The following is a 20,451-nucleotide window of genomic DNA, read 5'->3' on the forward strand; positions in this document are numbered from 1 at the left end:
TCCATCTGCTAGTTCAGTTCCCAACAGCCAGGCTGGGCCAGGCCAGAGTCAGGAGCGGCTCTTGTGTGGCCGGGGCCCAAGTACTTGGCCATCCTCTGCTGCTTTCCCAGGTACACCAGCAGGGGGAGCCAGATAGGAAGTGGAGCAGCTAGGACTTGAACCAGTGCCCACACAGGATGCCAGCAGCACATGCAACAGCATCTTTTATGTAATTTTTAAAAAAAACCATTTACTTATTAATTTATTTGAAAGGCAGAGTGAGAAGGGGAGAGGGACAGAGATCTCCCATTTGTTGGTTCACTCCCCAAATGGCCACAACATCTGTGGTTTGTCCAGGCTGAAGCCAGGAGCCGGGAAATCCATCAAGTCTCCTACGTGAGCGGCAGAGGCCCGAGTACCTGGGCCATTACCTGCTGCCTTCCTAGGTGCTTCAGAAGGAAGACAGATCTGAGATGGAGGACCTGGGACTCGAGCTGGGCCTGGGTATGGGATGTGCACGTCCCAAGCAATGGCTTAACTTGCTGCACCCTCAATGCCTACCCCTCTTACATACTTTTAGGTAGACACAGGCATACATTTCTCTTCCATATAACTATAGGCTTTTTGTAGAAGTGGAATTTCTGAATGGAGACTAGGTTTAACATATAAATTAAACAATTAACATTCCTTTAAATACAATTAATCCTTCTATATCACATGCTACTTATATAACTAGTGAATCAAAGCCTGATCTATCAACATTAGGGGTGACTCCTGGTAGAGAATTTTACCTTCTCCTTTTGTGGCGGGGAACAGGGGCTCGAGGCAGGGCTGTCAGGAGGGGAGGAGTCCACCTCCACTGGCTCCTCTTCTTTGATTTTTATATCTGGCGTGGAAGGCAGGGACATGTCAAGGGGTCCAGCTGAAGCCTGTTATAGAAGAGAAGTGAACAGGGTTCAACCACATGATTCCCTTCAGGCTGAATCGATAGCTTTCCAGTTACAAGATACGTGAATACACGTCTACTCATCTACGAAACTCAGCTGTTGGTCAAACCACTGAACTGCAAATCGAACCCAAGATCATGCAGAACACTGGCCAATCATTATATCTTCTCAGGGCTTCTGCTTCCCTAACTATAAAATGAAGTAAGAACTGCTGCAGCTTTGCTGAGCAAACACTTACAGAGACCTGAAAAAAACAAAAAACAAAAAACCCACAAAATGGTATCACTTAAATCCATGCAAATGTTCTAATACTTTCAGGGAGTTGAAGTGACTCCTGACTCAAGTGCCTGCCTATTCCCAACCAGCTCTGCTGCCACCTGAGAGCTGTACTTACTTTCTCTGCCAACCGGAATGACTGGCTTACCCAATTATCATAAGCAAACAGAGACAAATTGGCTATTACAGTACTGCAAACAAGACAGGGAAGTTCTTTCCTGGGGATTTTTTTTTTTTTTTTTGACAGGCAGAGTGGACAGAGAAAGAGAAAGGTCATCCTTTACCGTTGGTTCACCCCCCACAATGGCCACTGCAGTCGGCGCACCGCGCTGATCCGAAGCCAGGAGCCAGGTGCTTCTCCTGGTCTCCCATGCGGGTGCAGGGCCCATGGACCTGGGCCATCCTCCACTGCACTCCCAGGCCATAGCACAGAGCTGGACTGGAAGAGGGGCAACTGGGACAGAATCCGGCACCCTGACCGGGACTAGAAGCTGGTGTGTGGGTGCCGCAGGCGGAGGATTAGCCTATTGAGCTGTGGCGCCAGGCTTTTCCTGGGGATCTTGCCATGCTTGATGGTGATCTCACCCCAAAATCTGAGGTTTCAGGCAGATAGGATTCTGGGGTGACAGAAAGGAAAGGCTGATCAACAGAACGGCAAAAAGAAACGAGAACTTGGTGTTAGGAGGGGGACTGGAGAAAACCAGAAAGTAACAAGAGTCCTTTTCTGGCAGTGGTGCGATCTCACAGATCTGTGGAGCTGTCAATGGCTTTGCAGGGAAAATAAACCATCCTAGATAACAGCTTTGAACTGTACCAGGACAGGAAGTGACCTGGCAGTTCAGTGTCGTGACAAAGTGGTTCTTTTGTTCTATTCTTCCCATATCCTGGGCTGCTGGGGGAAAGAGGACCTTTCTTCTTTCTTTTTCAAAGATTTATTTATTTATTTGAAAGGCAGAGATTCACAGAGAGAGGGAGAGACGGAGAGAGGTCTTCCATCAACCAGTTCACTCCCCAAATGGCTGCAATGGCTGGGGCTGCGTGAGGCTGAAGCCAGGAGCCCAGAGCTTCTTCCAGGTCTCCCACGTGGGTGCAGGGCTCAAACACCTGGGCCATCCTCTGCTGCTTTCCCAGGCCATCAGTAGGGAGCTGGATCGGAAGTGGAGCAGCCGGGACACAAACTGAAGCCCACAAGGGATGCCGGCATCGCAGGTGGCAGCCTTCACATTATGCGGCAACACCGGCTCCAAGAGGACTTTATTTCTAACCCTTCTGTTGCTACCTTTATCCCTAGAAATCTTGGTAGCTAACTGAGTAAACGGAAGATAACCTGACATCTACTACTACACTAAAGGAGGTAGTCCTGCTTCTTCCTCCCAGTCCTCTGAGAGAGCACAACAGCAAACGTGGTTTCACTTCTGCCTCGTTTCTTCCACAGTGCCATCTGGCCCCACGTGGCTCACTCTGGGATCACTGCAGTCCTGAGACCGGTGGGAAGGAGAGACTTCTGAGTAAGTACAGCCAGGGCTTCAAATCCCCTAGGAGCAACTCCTAGCAAAGCTGCGGTTCAGGAAAGTTTCAGGCTCGTTAAATTCTCCCGGAGTCTGTGCTTCTCATCAAGGGAACGGGGAGACCACCCCTGTGCTTGCCTGAAGAACCATCATGGCACACAGATGAGAGAAGGCCTGGCCAGCTCAGCGCTGTCTCCCCAAAGGGTCAACCGGGCCAAGACGGCCGTGGCATAGACTTGGAGCTTTTTAAGGGAGGCTCATTCCTTGAATTTGCCAATGAGTTTATTATCTAAGTCCTCACATCCTGGTGGAAACGATCTGGCTACTTTTACACTTTTTGGGTGGAAATGGGACACAAAGGGAGGTGACGTAGGGAAGCTATAAAACAAAATTATACCACATAGGTTGAGGCAACTGAGAGATGAGAGATTTAGGTCTTTAAAGGAAAAAGATTGATGAGAAGACTGTGGCTTGTTCTACCATTCAAAAGAGAGCTGGGGCGGCGCTGGGGCACAGCAGTTGAGCTGCTGCCTGCGACACTGACATATATGGGCATTGGCTTGGGACTCGGCTGTTTCACTTCCAATCCAGCTCCCAGCTAATGGCCTGGGAAAAGCAGCGGAAGATGAACCAGGTGCTTGGGCCTCTGCCACCTACATGGGAAACCTGGAAGAAGCTCCTGGCTCTGGCCTGGCCCAGCCCTGGCTATTGCAGCCATCTGGGGAGTGATCCAGCGGATGGAGGATCTCACTGTTTCTCCCTCTCTGTAACTCTGCCTTTCAAATAAATAAATAAATAAATAAATCTATCTATCTTAAAAAAAAAAAAAAAAGGTAGATACATACATATGTGTATATGTCACTGAGTGTCCCTGCTTTCTTTCAGTCTGAGGGAGACAGCAGGAAAAGCAGCCATAGAGGGGCCGGCACTGTGGTGTAGCGGGTAAAAAGTCGCCGCCTACAGTGGCGCCATATGGGCGCTGGTTCAAATCCTGGCTGTTCCACTTCCAATCCAGTTCTCTGCTATGGCCTGGGAAAGCAGCAGAAGATGGCCCAAGTCTTTGGGCCCCTGAACCTGCGTGGGAGACCCGGAAGAAGCTCCTGGATCCTGGCTTCTGATCACCATAGCTCCGGCCATTGTGGCCAATTGGAGAGTGAACTAGCAGATGAAGACCTCTCTCTCTCTGCCTCTCCTTCTCTCACTGTGTAACTCTGACTTTCAAATAAATAAATAAATAAATCTATCTTAAAAAAAAAAAAAGGAACTTGGAAAGAACTTCAGCGATAACAGATACTCTACATCTCAGTGTCTTACAATTAAAGCTGGATGGAAAAATCATGCTTTGTTATCTGGATTTACCTAGTATCTCCCTCTTAGAAGGAAAGCACTCTCATGGATACTTTTCATAAGTCCTGAATTTTCTATGTTCTGATGGGACTTCATGCCTCACTACACCATGCAACTGTGAGGTTCATATGTTCATATGTGTATATACATATATACACACATGTGTCTGTGTGTGTTGGATAGATATTGGGTCTTTTTTGAATTATTACAGAACATAATTAATTTTAAATAGTGACTAATAACACAGAATTCTAATTCTAAAATAAACTTTGATTTTTCAGTCTCTTATTCCATGGGAATAATCTTGCTCTGACTCTGTTTTTTCAACTCTTTCCTCTGGTTTTCAAACTAAGGGATTCTCTAGGGAACTAGAATATATAAATTCTAAGACTGAAACCACAGCACTTCAGGATTAGAAGGAATTCCAACATTTTCTTTTCCTCTCCAATGTCTGTACTGAGTGGCCTACATATAATTGAATACACTGTAATAGCTTCCATCCAGTGGTCCTACTTCTACCCTTGGACCACACAGAGTTAAGTCTGATCCCCTCTTTACATGAAAGCTCTTCAAGTATTTGAAGACTGCAAATTTGCTCACACTAAATTTCTTTTCCAAGAAAAACTGTCTCACTTTTCTTACACATTCCTGATGTGACATGATTTCTAGCTCTTTCACTGTCCTGGCTGGTCTCCTGTGAAATGCATTAAGAATATCCTCCTTTAACTTTAATGCCTTGAACAGAACTAAAAAGTTACCTGAAGGCAAGAACCACACACACTGAAATGAAGAGTAGAAATTCAGGGGCTGGCGCTATGGCATAGTAGGCTAAACCTCTGCCTGTGGCGCCGGCATCCCATATGGGCTCCGGTTCATGTCCTGGCTGCTCTACTTCTGATCCAGCTCCCTGCTAATGTGCCTGGGAAAGCAGCAGAGGATGGCCAAAGTCCTTGGTTCTCTGCATCACATGGGAGACCTGGCAGAAGCTCCTGACTCCTGGCTTTGGATTTGCTAGGCTTCGGCCGTTGCAGCCATCTGGGGAGTGAACCAGTGGATGAAAGACTTCTCTCTCTGAATCTCCTCTCTTTATCTGTAACTCTACCTCTGAAATACATAAATAAAATCTTAAAAAAAGAATAGAAATTCAATAAATACTTGTTGACTAATGGAATAAAAAAGATTCCAGGTAAGAATTCCAATCAGCTCAGAAACAACGTGGAATCTGGCAAAAATACATTAACCTAATAAAATCTAGGTAATTTATAATCTTTTTTTTTTAAAGATTTATTTATTTGAAAGAGTTATACAGAGAGAGAAGGAGAGGCAGAGAGAGAGAGAGAGAGAGAGAGAGAGAGAGGTCTTCCATTCACTGGTTCACTCTCCAATTGGCCGCAATGGCCACAGCTGTGCCAATCCGAAGCTAGGAGCCAGGAGCCTCTTCCGGGTCTCCCACGTGGGTGCAGGGGCCCAAAGAATTGGGCCATCTTGTACTGCTTTCCCAGGTCATAATAGAGAGCTGGATTGGAAGTGGAGCAGCCGAGACTGGAACTGGCGCCATATGAGATGCCGGCACTGTAGGCGGCAGCTTTACCTACCATGCCACAGCGCTGGCCCCAGTAATTTATAATCTTTTAACACCAACATATTCATAACAGATATAACTTTAATGTCTGTTTTTATTATTTATTTTTACCTTATTTGAAAGGTAGAACAACAGAGAGAGAGAGAATAAATAAGAGATCTTCCATCGGCTGGCTCGCTCTCCAAATGCTTGCAATAGCCTGGGCTGGACCAACCACACCAGAGGCATGGAATTCCATCAAGGTCTCCCACATGGGTGTCAGGAACTCAAGTGTCTGAGGCACTGTCCGCTGCCTCCCAGGACGCAGCAGCAGGAGACTGATGGGCAGCAGAATCGCCAGGCCTCAAGCCAGCATCCTAAGTGCTGCTCTACCCTCTACGCCACAACCCCTGTCCTGGAGATAATCTTCAATATTTTACACTCATTCATTTGAAATGCAGATAGAGATTCTTCCATCCACTGGTCAGAAAGGGCTGGCGACAGCTGGGGCTGGGCCAGGCTGGACTGAACCTGCATCTCCCACCTTGGTGGCAGGGACCCACAGACTTAATCCATCACCTGCTACTTCCCAGGGTGTTTATCAGCAGGAAGCTAAAATCAGGAGTGAAGTGAGGACGCGACCCAGAGACTGCAACATAGAACACGGCCATCTCAAGTGGTGTCTTCACCGCTGTGCCAAATGCTCAACCCAGAAATAAAAAAAATAAATAAAATAAAAAATAAATAAATAAATAAATTACTGAACTAATATTCTGCCCAGAAGGGCAAGAAGACTAATTTTTGGTGAAGACAGACTTGTGCTGATCTTCTATCTGGACCCCCTGAAGACCTGAATGGCTGACTAGGGTTAGTGAGAGCTAGCTGGTTCTATAAAACCAAGGCCATGATTTTAGGCTCTAATCAATTTTAAACAGAGTATCCCAAGGCACAGTGAAAACAGCCTTGGTCTGAACATCACCAGGTTTCTTTTTCTTTTTGTAAAAAAGTCCTGCTTCTTGCCTTTTTCTCGTCTTCGTCTGCAGCTTTCTTGAATTCATGTTCAAAGGAGCTCGCTAGTTCATTGAAGAGCCCCACTTCCTCACAGTTCTTCAGGAATCTAGTTGGAGTAGGAGTTTGATCTGTAGACACAGAAAGAAAAGGAACCTTTTAGTTCTGATGTGAAGTTAACATTTAGAAGCATAAGGAGAATGCATTTGTATTGCATTTGGAGCCAGAGAATCTGTGTGCTAGGACAAATTTGCTTTTCTGAGCTCTGGCAGGGGAAGGCTGGTGCTGGGCCACCAGAGGGTGCCTGTGCTGTGCGGCCTCAAGGCCAGCAGGGGGAAGCCAGGACAAGATTTTGCTTGATATCCAAGTACACACCTCTTTCACGGCCGGCTTAACCTTCTCCACCCCCAAACAAACCACCCATGCAGGTGAAGTAGAACGCCTCCAGATTTGAATGTCCAGTACAGTTCAACAATATTTCCTGTCCAAGTTTATTCCCTGCTAGATCTGAAGTGAGCAGGCATAAGCAGATGGATGTTCAAACCTAACGAAGAGCAGATAGAGAGCATCAGTGGCTGCATGTGCCTGCTGGTGCAGCCAGACAAGAAGTGGTGCCTGAGGTAGGGGTCTGTTACCTTCTGAAGGCACGCCAGGCAAATCCAGGGGAAGGGGATTAAGACAGCAAACATGAACTAGAAAAGGAAACTGCAGACAATAGGGCTCATTTCACAGAGACCTGTGCCCAGAGTAAATTCCGGAAACCAGGATATTTGAATTTAGATTTGCCAGCCACAATATCCCCACAGGGGCTGTATAAATCTTTCCTCAACCCAGTGCCACTGCCCTTGGGAAGAGGAAGGCTGTTGGTATCACTGGAAACTTTTCCAGCAGCCTGAATTGTAGACTGGAACTTCTCTCTCCCCATCCTGGCTTTTGGAATTGAACCTAACTTTAATTTTTTTTTTTTTTTTTGACAGGCAGAGTGGACAGTGGGAGAGAGAGAGAGAGAGAGAGAGAGAAAGGTCTTCCTTTGCCGTTGGTTCACCCTCCAATGGCCGCTGCAGCCAGTGCACTGTGGCCGGTGCACCGCGCCTATCCGATGGCAGGAGCCAGGTGCTTCTCCTAGTCTCCCACGCGGGTGCAGGGCCCAAGGACCCGGGCCATCCTCCACTGGACTCCTGGGCCACAACAGAGAGCTGGCCTGGAAGAGGGGCAACTGGGACAGAATCCAATGCTCCAACCGGGACTAGAACCCGGTGTGCGGGCGCCGCAGGCGGAGGATTAGCCTATTGAGCTGTGGTGCCGGCCGAACCTAACTCTATTATGATGGTTTTCTCACATGCTCCTCACCTCAGGGATTCATCTCATACCCCACATTATAAACGCTAACAGAAACAGAACAATATTTATATTATACTTATTATATTTAAGGGTTGAAACCTGGGGTTAAAATCGCTCTTTGTAGCATGATCAATTGGAAACATTATTATCCAGTGAGATTTTTCCAACGAAACAGCATTTTTAAAAAAAATTTAAACAAAACCTCTTCTGAATTGGGACATTTAGAAAAGTTACCACTACCTCCCAAAATAGTTTTAAAAGGTTTTCTGGCAGTTTGGGTTGGCTAACGATTAAGCCACTCTCCCTTCGTCTCTGGGTGAGCAGAGGTAATATCATCCTTTATGCTTAGAGAGTACTTCAGTGAGGGCACACACAAAATCACAGCTCAAGTGTAACAGGAAGGGGCAGCTAAGGGCATGGCCGTGGCAGAAGAGGGGCTTCTGGACTTCTGACCTGAGGCTCGTGCACATTTGTCCCATACCTGCTGGCACATGTTCATTTCTGGTTCTAATATTTAAAGGCTCCCCTGTGCTAAACCTAACTCCTCACCTTCCAGGTAGCCTCGTGCTGTAATTGGCACTGGTTTCTGAACAAACGGCCTGAAGATAGATGAGAAAACCCTGAGTCTGCTCTGATGTTTCCTAAGGAATTGTAGGTGTTCACTGAATATGGCACTGCATGCATACACATGTGTGCATATTTAGGGGAGGGGCAGGAGTACGGGAGTACTATCCATAGAAGACATGCCCTGGAAGCTTAAGAGAATGTTTCCTAGTTGAGGACACAAAAGTAACACACATAGATGGCATAACAGCATACAAAAGTAAATGCCATGTATAGCAGAGAGTAACATTACTGCCGAAATTAAATAAAGACACAGTAGTGACACAGTAGTTAGGGCAGATCTCAAGAAATGAAATGGTGGGGCCAGCGCTGTGGTGCAATGTGTTAAAGCTGCCGTCTGCAGTGCTAGCATCCCATATGGGCACTGGTTTGTATCCCGGCTGCTCCATTCCTGATCCAGCTCCCTGCTAATGTGCCAGGAAAGCAGCAGAAGATGGCCCAAGTGCTTGGGCCCCTGCATCCCTTTGGGAGACCCAGAAGAAGCTCCTGGCTCCTGGTTTTGGCCTGGCCCAGCCCTGGCTGTTCTGGCAATTTGGGGAGTGGACTAGTAGATGGAGAATCTCTCTCTTTCTCAGTAATTCTGCCTTTCAAATGAATAATTATGAGCTGGCACTGTGGTGTGGTGGGTAAATCCCACCACTTGTGGTGCCAGCATCCCACATAGGTGCGGTTCAAGTCCCAGCTGCTCTACTTCCAATCAGGCTTCCTTCTGTTGCCCAAGTACTTGGGCCTCTGCTCCCATGTGGGAGATCCAGAAGAAGCTCCTGGCTCCTGGCTTTGGATCAGCCTAGCTCCAGCCATTGAGGCCACTTGGGGAGTGAACCAGCAGACAGAAGACCTATCTCTTCCCTCTGTCTCTCACTCTTTCTCTGTAACTCTGCCTTTCAAATAAATAAATAAATATTTAAAAAGAAAAAGGCAATCATAAGCTATGCCTTAGGGAATGGCTTTAGGTCACAAGTGGGGAACGTCCGGCCCATAACCGTATGTGGTCCCTGGAATCATTTGGTCTGGCCCTGCCAAGGCAATCACAGGCAGGACTCAAAATTCAATACATCTATAGCAGGCTAATTTTTAAGATGATAATATCATATGGCCTGGGAATGACGTTATAAATATCCAAATAGCCCCTGGGAGAAAACTGGTTCCCCACACTCCTGCTTCAAATGGTAGAAAGACAGACCATATAGAGACTAAGAGGAGTAATGTGATACAAGGCACAGAGAAGGAAGGGTATTGGGCACCATGTATGCATGAGGGAGAAAAGGTGTGTCTAGATCAAAAGAATCATTTTACACTTTTAAGCTGTGTATAAAGTTGGCTGGGTACAAGGACTGTGAAGAATCTGGAAACTCAAATACAAATAGCCTTCAAGTAAGAGAAAGCAGGAAGATAAGGACAGGTTTTGATCACAAGAGTTGAATTTAAGGAAGACTAGCTTTTTGAAAGAATGCAAGATGGATTAGAATGAAAGACTAGTCAAGAAGGCCAGGTAGAAAACTTTGAAGGAATCCAAGCATAAAGAGGGTAGTAACAGAAAAAAAAGGAGGGAACAGGACAGCAGGACTCTGAATAAGACAACTCCGATTCCAAGGATACTGGCATCAGTGACTACAAAGGAAGGAGCCGGTTTAGAGGAGTAAGAGGTTACGTTCAGTCACTGACAGGAAGATATGAATGAAGCCCAAGCAAAACTGTTCAACACGTGACTCGCCAGGTCTTCACTGGAGATGGGAGAATTACCAACCCAGATAGGACACCTGAAGTCATATGCACTTCAAAACTGATTGCAGATAACACAAGAGCGCTTTCTCTTCTCGAGACTGTCCTGTGGCAACATCTCTCACCGTCCCTGAAGACTGGGCACTGGCCCACCCACACACTTGGAATAACCTCTCCAACTTGATAACCTTGTCCTGAATGCACCTCTTACAGACTTTCTTTATTGATGCTACTTAATACTAATTCTCTTAGTACTCATATTGTTTTATTATCCACTTGCATTTGTCTGTACACATGAAATTTTTTTCAGGTGTACAGGCCCTGACTTAACGAAGTACTTTTACCTACCTAGACTCCTATACTCACACTTTCCCATTCTCCCCTAAGATCTCGCCCACGTTTTTTTAAGGACCATTGATGGCAATGGCTCTACTGATGTCCTCCTCTCTGAGATTATAAATCTACATGCTCCTAGCAAACAAAGTACCTGGTGCTCACAGTAGATACTCAATAAACATTTTCCGAGTTAATAAGGAATAGATCTGTGAGGGCACATGTCTTTCATTGCATGTAGAAGTACGGAGAGGAGGTTCTGGCTCTTCTCCATGTCTAGGTAGCATTTTAGCTCGTAGAAGACTGCTCCTTACCTGAGTTATAACTGATGTGATAACCACCAACTAAATACCTTACTGAGTAAATGCAGCTGCTTAACTTGAACTAAATCAGAACCTCTTGTGACTTCAAAAGGAAAAGCCCACCGTGGTTTGTGTGTCTGTCTACCTGAAAATGACACGACAGGGCTGCTACAGGATTTGAGAGCAGTTGTTGAGAGTGCTCCCCTGAGGGCAGCACAGGCAAGCAGGACAACACCTAGAACAACTGCTGAGAGAGTCCAGCTCATCTAAACTGGCTTAGCAAAGGCCAGCCGGCTCAAAGTCTTGTTTGAGCTTTAGAAATGTACCTTCAATGGTGTCTGGGTTCACAAGGGAAGCTGAATTTACGAACTGACAATCTGCCTGCTGGAGGAAACTGACACCCAGTGGAAGAGAAGCAGCCGGGCTAGGTCTAGGTCGGCTTTTGCCTTCTTTTGTTCCCCTCTTTGCTGCAGGCAGGGAGGAGTGTCAAAGGCGTCTTGTGTCTGTAAATCTCACAAACTCTTAAAAAGTAGAAAGCGAGGGAATCGACTGAAAAAAGCTAAAACAAAACTTCAGCACACCTACACCCAAAAACCACAGAACCCGATCTTGTTTTTAAAAACTGAGAGTGGAGGGCACAATAGAAACTTGGGAGCTTTCAGTGTTCCTTTTCCCTGATTAAATGCAGATCACATAAGGGCTCTTAATGGGCGGAGGAGAGCACAGCTCTCAGTACATCTGGTCCCTGGTATTAATCTTAACTGTCTGGTGATATCAAGGCACGTGGCTTTTGGGGCAGCAAATACCTGCAATGATGACTGAGTCCGTTCGGGCTGGGCCAAATTTCAATGTCATCTCGTGCTTGTGTTTGTGAACCGCCAGGTGGTCCTCGTTTGTAAATCTCTGAAACGGAACAGAAATGGAGATGTGAAAAAAAAACAAACTCCGATTTAGTGACCTTTTACAATGTCCCACAAACCTTCTGTGATGAGGTTGTTCCTGGAAGAGGGACTCGAGATGGAGTGGAAAGGAGAAAAATTGGAAGTGGTGGGAAAGTGAAAAGGATGGGGAAAGGGTGATAGAAGGCAGGGAGAAGAGCAGGGGGAGACCAGGGTGCCAACTGCTCTGTTACATCAGGTCCAAATAAGAGGAGTGGACAGATTGCTGGTGAAGGAGTCCAGGCAGGAGGTTCCAAATGAAAAAAACAAAACAAAACAAAAAAAAAACCCACCCAAAACCATTTAGGCAAACTCGTAGTGAACAAGGGAAAAACAATTTTTAATAATAATAATAAAGAGAGAAGAAGGGAAAAGCTGGGCACTCATTGGTCATCATAAAAATAGGAAATTCAGAAGGAAGCTCTCCATGGTGGGGCTGAATTGGACTATTTTATGAGGGGCTAACAGGAAGATAAATTATGCAGGATTAGGAGAACCATTTAACTTCCTGGCCCCCACAGTGGTACAGCAGGCGCCTGCGCGGCTATTTGGCTCAGGGTTTTAATGAGCCAGGATGGAGCTGTAGAGGATCGAGGCCCAATGGCCAGCAATAATGGCACACACCAGCCCCATCGGCCAAATGCTGTCTCCCCTCATCGGGCAGCCCGCCTGGGCCCCATCAGCCATAAAGGGGCCAGTACAATGCTGCTGGCTGTATAATGGTAGAATAAAAATGCAAGCAAAAGAAAAAAACATGTTTTAAGAGTAGGGAGGAGCCTGTAGGCAGGATGCGGGAAGAGAAAAGGAGATGGCATAGTGATTGTATTTGTTTAGGGGTTTGGGTGAAAAGAAAATGAAGAGGTGAGGCTGAGTCTACCCTAGTTTATGACTAAATGAGACAGAGTTACTGGACAATAATTTATGCTCCCATCCCTTAAAAAGGAGGAGGTGAAGGGAACAGATGAACAGCAGTAATTCAAGAGAATGATTCCCTGCTAAGTCCCTTTGAGGCTGCTGGCCGTGTTCCTTCATTAAAACATGCCTGTGGGCCAGCGCCGCGGCTCACTAGGCTAATCCTCCACCTGCCGCGCCGGCACACCGGGTTCTAGTCCCAGTTGGGGCGCTGGTTCTGTCCCGGTTGCTCCTCTTCCAGTCCAGCTCTCTGCTGTGGCCTGGGAGTGCAGTGGAGGATGGCCCAAGGGCTTGGTCACCCACATGGGAGACCAGGAGGAAGCACCTGGCTCCTGGCTTGGATCGGCACAGCGCGCAGGCCGTAACAGCCATTTGGGGAGTGAACCAATGAAAAGGAAGACCTTTCTATGTCTCTCTCTCTCTCTCTAAATCTGTATGTCAAAAAAATTAAAAAATAAATAAATAAAACACGCCTGCAACACAGCAATAGCCTGGATGCTGCTGTGATCCGTAGCCCCTTCCACAACGAGGCTCCCAATCTCCAGCCTGCCTTTTTGTTCCCCTAAATAGTGATTTCTTAGGCCCATCTTTTAACTCTCTTCCCTAGATGTGCACTTCCTGCCAAACACGACACCTTTAGCCCTCTTTTCCGCAGCTCTTCTTGACAGTACGCCAAAAATACAGGCATTGCCCCAGCTTAATTCCTACCCAGTCAGGAAAGCAACACTGAACTGTTTCAACCTCTTTATTTTATCTAAAAGTAGCTGATCCCCAGACTCACAACTAAAGCCAGCTTTTTCCCCGCCTCTAAGATTTTATTTATTTATTTAAGAGCTAGAGTCACAGGAAGAGAGGTCTTTCATCTGCTGGTTCACTCCCCAGACGGCTGCACCTCTTCCAGGCCAGCTCTCTGCTGAGGCCCAGGAGTGCAGTGGAGGATGTCCCAGGTCCTTGGGCCCTGCACCTGCATGGGAGACCAGGAGAAGCACCTGGCTCCTGGCTTCAGATCAGCAGCCATTGAGGGGTGAACCAATGGAAAAGGAAGACCTTTCTCTCTGTCTCTCTCTCTCTCTCTCTCACTGTCTAACTCTGCCTGTCAATAAAAAATAAAATAAAATAAAAATAAAAAGGTGGTTTCTAATGAATTCAGTACAAAACTGAATAAATTGTTCGAAAATCAGCCAAGAACTTTAGTTTTCTATATTGTTAAACTCCAACAACAACTTTTTCATTTACAGATTTCCAGAGGAAAAAAAGCAGGGAGGGGCTAGGGGCAGCTTTACCTACTACACCACAGTGTCGGCCTCTAATTTTTTTTTTAAAGATTTATTTATGGGGCCAGTGCTGTGGAACACTGTGTTAAAGCCCCACCCTGTAGCGCTGGCATCCCACATGGGCGCAGGTTCGAGACCGGGCTGCTCCACTTCTGATCCAGCTCTCTGCTATGGCCTGGGAAAGCAGCAGAAGACGGCTAAAGTCCTTGGGCCAATGCACTGGTGTGGGAAACCTGGAAGAAGCTCCTGGCTCCTGGCTTCAGATCAGCTCAGCTCTGGTCATTACAGTCATTTGGGGAGTGAACCAGTGAATGGAAGAATTCTCTCTCTCTCTGGCTCTACCTCTCTCTGTAACTCTTTCAAATAAAATAAAATCTTTAAAAAATTTACTTATTTACTTGAAAGGCAGAGTTAGAGAAAGAGAAGGAGAGAGAGAGAGAGAGATCTTCCATCTGCTGGCTTACTTTCCAATGGCCACAATGACCAGGGCTGGGCCAGGCCAAAGCCAGGAGCTTTTTTTTTTTCCAGGTCTCCTACAAGGGTGCCGGGGCCCAGGACGTGGGCCATCTACTGCTGCTTTCCCAGGAAAGCATTATCAGGGAGCTGGATCGGAAGTGGAGCAGCCAGGACTCAGATCGCTGCCCATCTTGGGATTCTGTGCTACACTGGACCCTAGAATGTATTTCATATATTAATAAAGAAGCAGATGTATTATCAAATATTTTTTCATACATTTTTAAAAAATGAGAGGCTAGCATTGTGGCACAGTGCATTAAATTGTCACCTGCAATGATGGCATCCCATATCAAAGAACGGGTTTGAACTTGCTATTCTGCTTCTGCTCCAGCTCCCTGCTAATGCGCCTGGAAACCAATAGGAGATGAGCCAAGTACCATGGCCCCTGCTACCAACGTGGGAGCCCTGTATAGAGTTTCTGGCTTTAGCCCAGCCCATCCCTGGTCATTGTGGCCATTTGGGGAGTGAACCAGTAGATGGAAGATCTTTTCCCCTCATCTCTCAGTCTTTCAAATAATAATAAAAAATCTTTAAAGAATATTTTAAAGCCAGGGAGACAGAGAGAGACACAGAGCTTCCATCTGCTGGCTCACTCCCCAAATGCCTCCAGTGGCTGACTCTGACCCAAGCTGAATCTGGGAGCCGGGAGCTGGGAACTTAATCCAGGACTTTTATGTAGATGGCAGGAACCCAACTACTTAAGACTCCACTGCTGTCACCCAGAGTCTGCATTGGCAAAAAGTTAGAATTAGCTGGAGCTGGGAGTTGAACCCAGATACTCTGATACACTGGCACCTTAACTGCTAGGCCAAATGCCCACTCTCATACATTTTTGAATTTTAAGGAGCAGGACACTAATTGGGTCTTGGCTCTAGTCATCTCTCCCTGCTATTTCTATTTCTTTTTCTTTTTTTTTTTTTTTTTTTTTTTTTTTTTTTTTTTTGACAGAGTGGACAGTGAGAGAGAGAGAGAGAGAAAGAGAGACAGAAAGGTCTTCCTTTGCCATTGGTTCACCCTCCAATGGCCACCACGGCCAGCGTGCTGCGGCCGGCGCACCGCACTGATCTGAAGCCAGGAGCCAGATCTCCCATGGGGGTGCAGGGCCCAAGCACTTGGGCCATCCTCCACTGCACTCCTGGGCCATAGCAGAGAGCTGGCCTGGAAGAGGGGCAACCGGGACAGAATCCGGCGCCCCGACCGGGACTAGAACCCGGTGTGCCGGCGCCGCTAGGCGGAGGATTAGCCTGTTGAGCCCCGGCGCCGGCTTCTCCCTGCTATTTCTAATGTAATTCTTATGTTCTAGGGCAGAAGAGGGAGAATAAAAGTTTACTGAGGCTTTTTGTCAAAGTAAATGCCAATCTGGCTATTGTTTTGAATGCTCCTTATATTTTCTCTCTCTGATGCTATCTCCAAGGCAGCAGAGGGCTAGTATCATTCAAAGCAGGGGTTGAGGCATTGTGGTACATTGTGTTAAACTGAAGTTTTGAATTGAACCACTAGTTGGAAGGTCTTTGTCACTCTGCCTTTTAAATAAGTAGAACTTCAAAATGGGGCCAGGAAGAATCCGAGGCATACTGGATTAGGATGGTAGTTTGTATATATTGAGAGAGAATTTGTATCAAAACACAGAAAGATTTAGCATTGCATTTACTAAAGTAAAGGAATCAGGACAGTTTCATAGCATAAAAGGGGGGAAAAGAAGCATTATGTACAAATCTGCACTCCTTCCAGAGACAAAGATCATTTGGATTTCCACTATCCATTAATGATAGCCAAACACAGCCAGTGAGCATGTAAATGAGGCTAATCTGAACTGAGTCTGTACTGGCAACACTGGGATATACACACGCAGCACCAAAACATATAGGGAATATTCACTGAACACTTAGTGATTTCTTAGGAAACATCAGAGCAGGCTCAGGGATTTCTCATGTATTTTCAGGCTGTTTCTTCAAAAACACAGCCAGGCAATGAAAGTCAGAGGCCACTTGGAAGGTGAGGAGTTAGGTTTAGCCCAGCGTGCCTTTCATATATTAGAACCAGAAAAGGACATAAACAGCAGGTAAGTACTGCTTGGGATGCCTCCACCCCATATCACAGTGCCTGATTTGGCTTCTGACTCTAGCTTCCTGCTAATATGCACCCTGGGAAGCAGCAGGTGAAGGCTCAAATATTTGGTTCTCTGCCACCCACGTGGGAGACCTCAACTGTGTTCCTGGCTTCCACCTGATCCAGTCCCAGCTGTTGCAGGCATCTGGGGAGTGAACCAGCGATGGAAGATCCTTCTCTCTGTTTCTTTCTGTGTGTTTCTCTGCCACTCAAATAAATATTTTTTTTTAGAAATTTATACACTGAATTTCAAAGACAGCACAATAAAGAATACAAAATAGTTCAATAATTTTTATGTTGATTATATGCTGAAATGACTATTTCAGATATACTGAGTTAAATTTTTTTTTACCTTTTCTTTTTTTTTTTTCTTATAACTTAATCTTTTACTTGAAAGGCAATTATAGAGAGAGAGAGAGAGAGTGAGAGAGCTCCTTCATCTGTTGGTTCACTCCCCAAATGGCTGCAATGGCTAGGGCTGGGCCAGGCTGAAGCCTGGAGCCTGGTGAACTCCATCCCTGTCTCCCATGTGGGTAGCAGAGGCTCAAGTACTTGGGTCATCCTCCACTGATTTTCCAGGCACATTAGCAGGGAACTGGATTGAAAACGGAGCATCTGGGAGTTGAACTGACGCCCGTATGGGATGCTGGCATCACAGCCAGTGGCTTAACCGGCTGAGCCACAGCAGTGCCTTTTTTTTCTTCTTTTTACCTTTTTAAAAAAATTTATATAAAGGGAACAGATTTCATGTAGTTCATATACAGTTTTAGGGACATAATGATACTTTTCACCCTCCTTCTTCCTTCTTTTCTTACTTTTCTTCTAATTTTTACAATGACATACTTTCAACTTACTTTATGATCACAAGCTTAATCCTCCACTAAAGTTTTATTTATTTAAAAGGCACAGTAACAGAGAGGCAGATATAGACGGAGACACAGATAGACATCTTCCATCTGCTGGTTCACTCCCCAAATGGCTACAACAGTAGGGTTTGGGCCAGGCTGAAGCCAGGAGCCAGGAGCTCCATCTGGGTCTCACACATGAATGGCAGGAACTCAAGAACTTGAGTCATCATCTGCTGCTTCCCAGGTGCATCACCAGGGACTTGGACTGGAAGCAGAGTAGCCAGGATTTGTCCCAGCTCTCCAAATTGGGGTACATGCATCCAGGTGGTAGCTTAGCTTCCTGTGCCACAATGTCTACCCCAATAAAATGTACTATTAAAACTAATTTCATTTGTTTGCTTTTTAACATGGCTATTAGAAGTTTTCAAATTATATATGTGGCTCACATTTGTGGTTTGCAATATAAATATATTTGAAAGGCACAGCAACGAGAGAGGGAGAGACACAGAGAGAGAGAGAGAGAGATATCTTCTACCCACTGGTTCACTCTCAAATGGCCACAACATCTAGGTCTGGGCTAGGCAGATGTCAGGATCCAGGAACTCTATTAGTGCCTTCCACATAGGTGGCAGGGGCCCAAATACTTGGGCCATCTTTTACTACCTTCCCAGGTGCATTAGCAGGAAGCTGGACTGGAGGTGGAGCAGCCAGGACTAGGATGACCACCCTGATGTGGGATGAGGGCATTGCAAATGGTGGCTTAACATGCTGCACCACAAAGATAGCTCCTGCATCACATTTCTTTGTGATAGCTCTAATCCAGCTAGTATAGCTTGAAGATCCCATGGAATTTTAATCATGTGCCAGTCATGAATCTTCCTGTCCAAATTTATACTATATAGCAGTGGTTCTCTACCAGAGGCAACTCTGCCACTCCCCTCCACCCCGGAAACATTCATAGCCACTTTAGCTTGTCACAACTGTGGGGGATGCTACTTGGGATAGAGGCTTGGAATGATCATAAATACCGAATAATGCACAGGACAGTCAGCAAAGAATTATCCACTCCAAATGTCTACTGTGCTTCCATTGAGAAATGCTGCTACAGAGAAGAAAGAAGAAAAAAAGAAACCCTGCTATATTGGAGGAAGAAAGAAGAAAAAAAGGCTGTTTTTAAGTTTCCTTTGCCAGACTACCAACACATGTTTTTGGACCTGAAACTTGGAAGGAAAAACAACACAGGCAGAAAACTCTCAATCTCATTTTATAAAATGGCTGATGCACTGCAAATCTGCAAATCCGTAGGAGAGGAATTAGGAGGATGGAGACAGAAGGCACGGTAATAGAAAGAGCACATTAAATGGCATTCTCATGCACTGCTCTATTAGTAATAAAGAGATTAATACAGAAGCAGCTAATCAAAGCAATTTTGGCTACATCTGATATTTACTCCCTAATGGAGGGGGAAAAATAGCAAGAAGAAAGATTTTCTTAGTTTTATAAATGTTAAGAAGCATAAAATAGAATGTCAGGAATATGAGGGAGTCAATGTGAAAACTGGTATTAGCAGGGCTGGCACTGTGGCATAGTAGGTTAAGCCTCCGCCTGCAAGTGCTGGCATCCCATATCAGCCCAGGTTCGAGTCCTGAGTGCTCCACTTCTGATCTGGCTCCCTGCTAATGGCCTAGGAAAGCAGTGGAAGATGGCCCAAGTACCTGGAAGAATCTCCTGGCTCCTGGTTTCTAGCCCGGCTCAGCTCTGGCCATTGCGGCCATCTGGGGAGTGAATCAGTGGATAAAAGAACTTTCTCCCTCTCTCTCTTCCCCTCACCCCCTGTCTGTCTGTAACTCTGCTTCTCAAATAAATAAATACGTCTTTAAAAAATAAATTAAAAAGAAAAACTGGTATTAGCTACAGAATAGACAGGGCACATAGAGTTTTGTAACAATTTTCCATTTCTAAGATACTTCATTCCCACTCATCTTCCTGTAATAGGGGAATCTAAAATCCTACCTCCTAGAAAACTAACTGAACAGAGCTCAGTGAGGAGTTAGGAAAGGCTTGATGAAGTACAAAGATGGCGGGAACTATAAACCAGGAATACATTTCAAAGAATAAAGTCTTATGATTTTTAGTTTTTAAATGGAGGTGTATAGCAATGCACAAATCTTTAGTGTGTGTCTCAGTAAATTTTTATGTGTACATGCACCTGTGTAATACCACGCAAACCAAGATAGGAAATGTTTCAGGTACCTCACAAGACTTCCACACATATTCCTCTGCTCTTAACCTTTTAAATGAAAAAAGTTCTGTAAAATGGCATACTGCCTGGCATGCAGCAAGTATTGGGCTAGTTCCCTTCTCTTTCCCTTTTTAAATCTAAAAGAAAACAGATACTGTAGTAAAAAAGTAACTTTTCTTTGCAGACTAACTCTCAATGTTTAGAGACAGTTCTTTCCCTAATCCTACTTAGACTGGTTCCTGAAAGTATTTTGAAATAGTAGCACTGAAAAAGGCCACAAAGACAATTCAGGCCAAACTAAAGCTCAATTTTTGCCTTTTGACTTTAAGCCAGGCACAAGCATATGGGCATTAGGAATGTTACAGTTTCAAGCTAGATCCTTGGTAAAGCATTGTGACCAATGGCATTTTTGTGCAATATGCACTCAACTCCTAGCCAGATTCATTCCTGAAATGTTGTTTTTGGCCACCACAACTCAAGTTTCCGTGTGGATTTGCCTCACATTTAAAAATGCTGTTATGTCCTGACCTACGGATGAATTCAAGTCCCCTTCCGTGTCTCAGAAGAATAGACGGGGAAGGAGACAATCAGATTTCTTTAGCTTCTAGGAAGTGAGCCTTGAATGCCTAAATTATCAAGGAACAATACAAGGAATTGAGCTTAC

The 20,451-nt window shown here is 45.5% G+C and overlaps 1 protein-coding gene across 3 annotated transcripts in view; it reads right to left on the reverse strand.

The window, feature by feature from the left end:
- LOC100351569 (cyclic AMP-dependent transcription factor ATF-7) overlaps positions 1-20,451 on the reverse strand; it is a 107,413-nt gene that overhangs the window by 19,873 nt on the left and 67,089 nt on the right. For all 3 annotated transcript variants that reach the window (XM_008256540.5, XM_008256541.5, XM_089308420.1), the window contains exons 3-5: positions 11,755-11,851; positions 6,639-6,757; positions 771-908 (exon numbers count right to left, since the gene is read on the reverse strand). In XM_008256540.5, the coding sequence (XP_008254762.1) occupies positions 771-908; positions 6,639-6,757; positions 11,755-11,851 (354 nt within the window). The remainder of the gene's footprint in view (positions 1-770; positions 909-6,638; positions 6,758-11,754; positions 11,852-20,451) is intronic.

Source organism: Oryctolagus cuniculus, chromosome 11 (assembly GCF_051225735.1).
Source record: "Oryctolagus cuniculus isolate XC-2025 breed Fujian yellow rabbit chromosome 11, ASM5122573v1, whole genome shotgun sequence".
Classification (NCBI taxonomy): Eukaryota; Metazoa; Chordata; class Mammalia; order Lagomorpha; family Leporidae; genus Oryctolagus; species Oryctolagus cuniculus.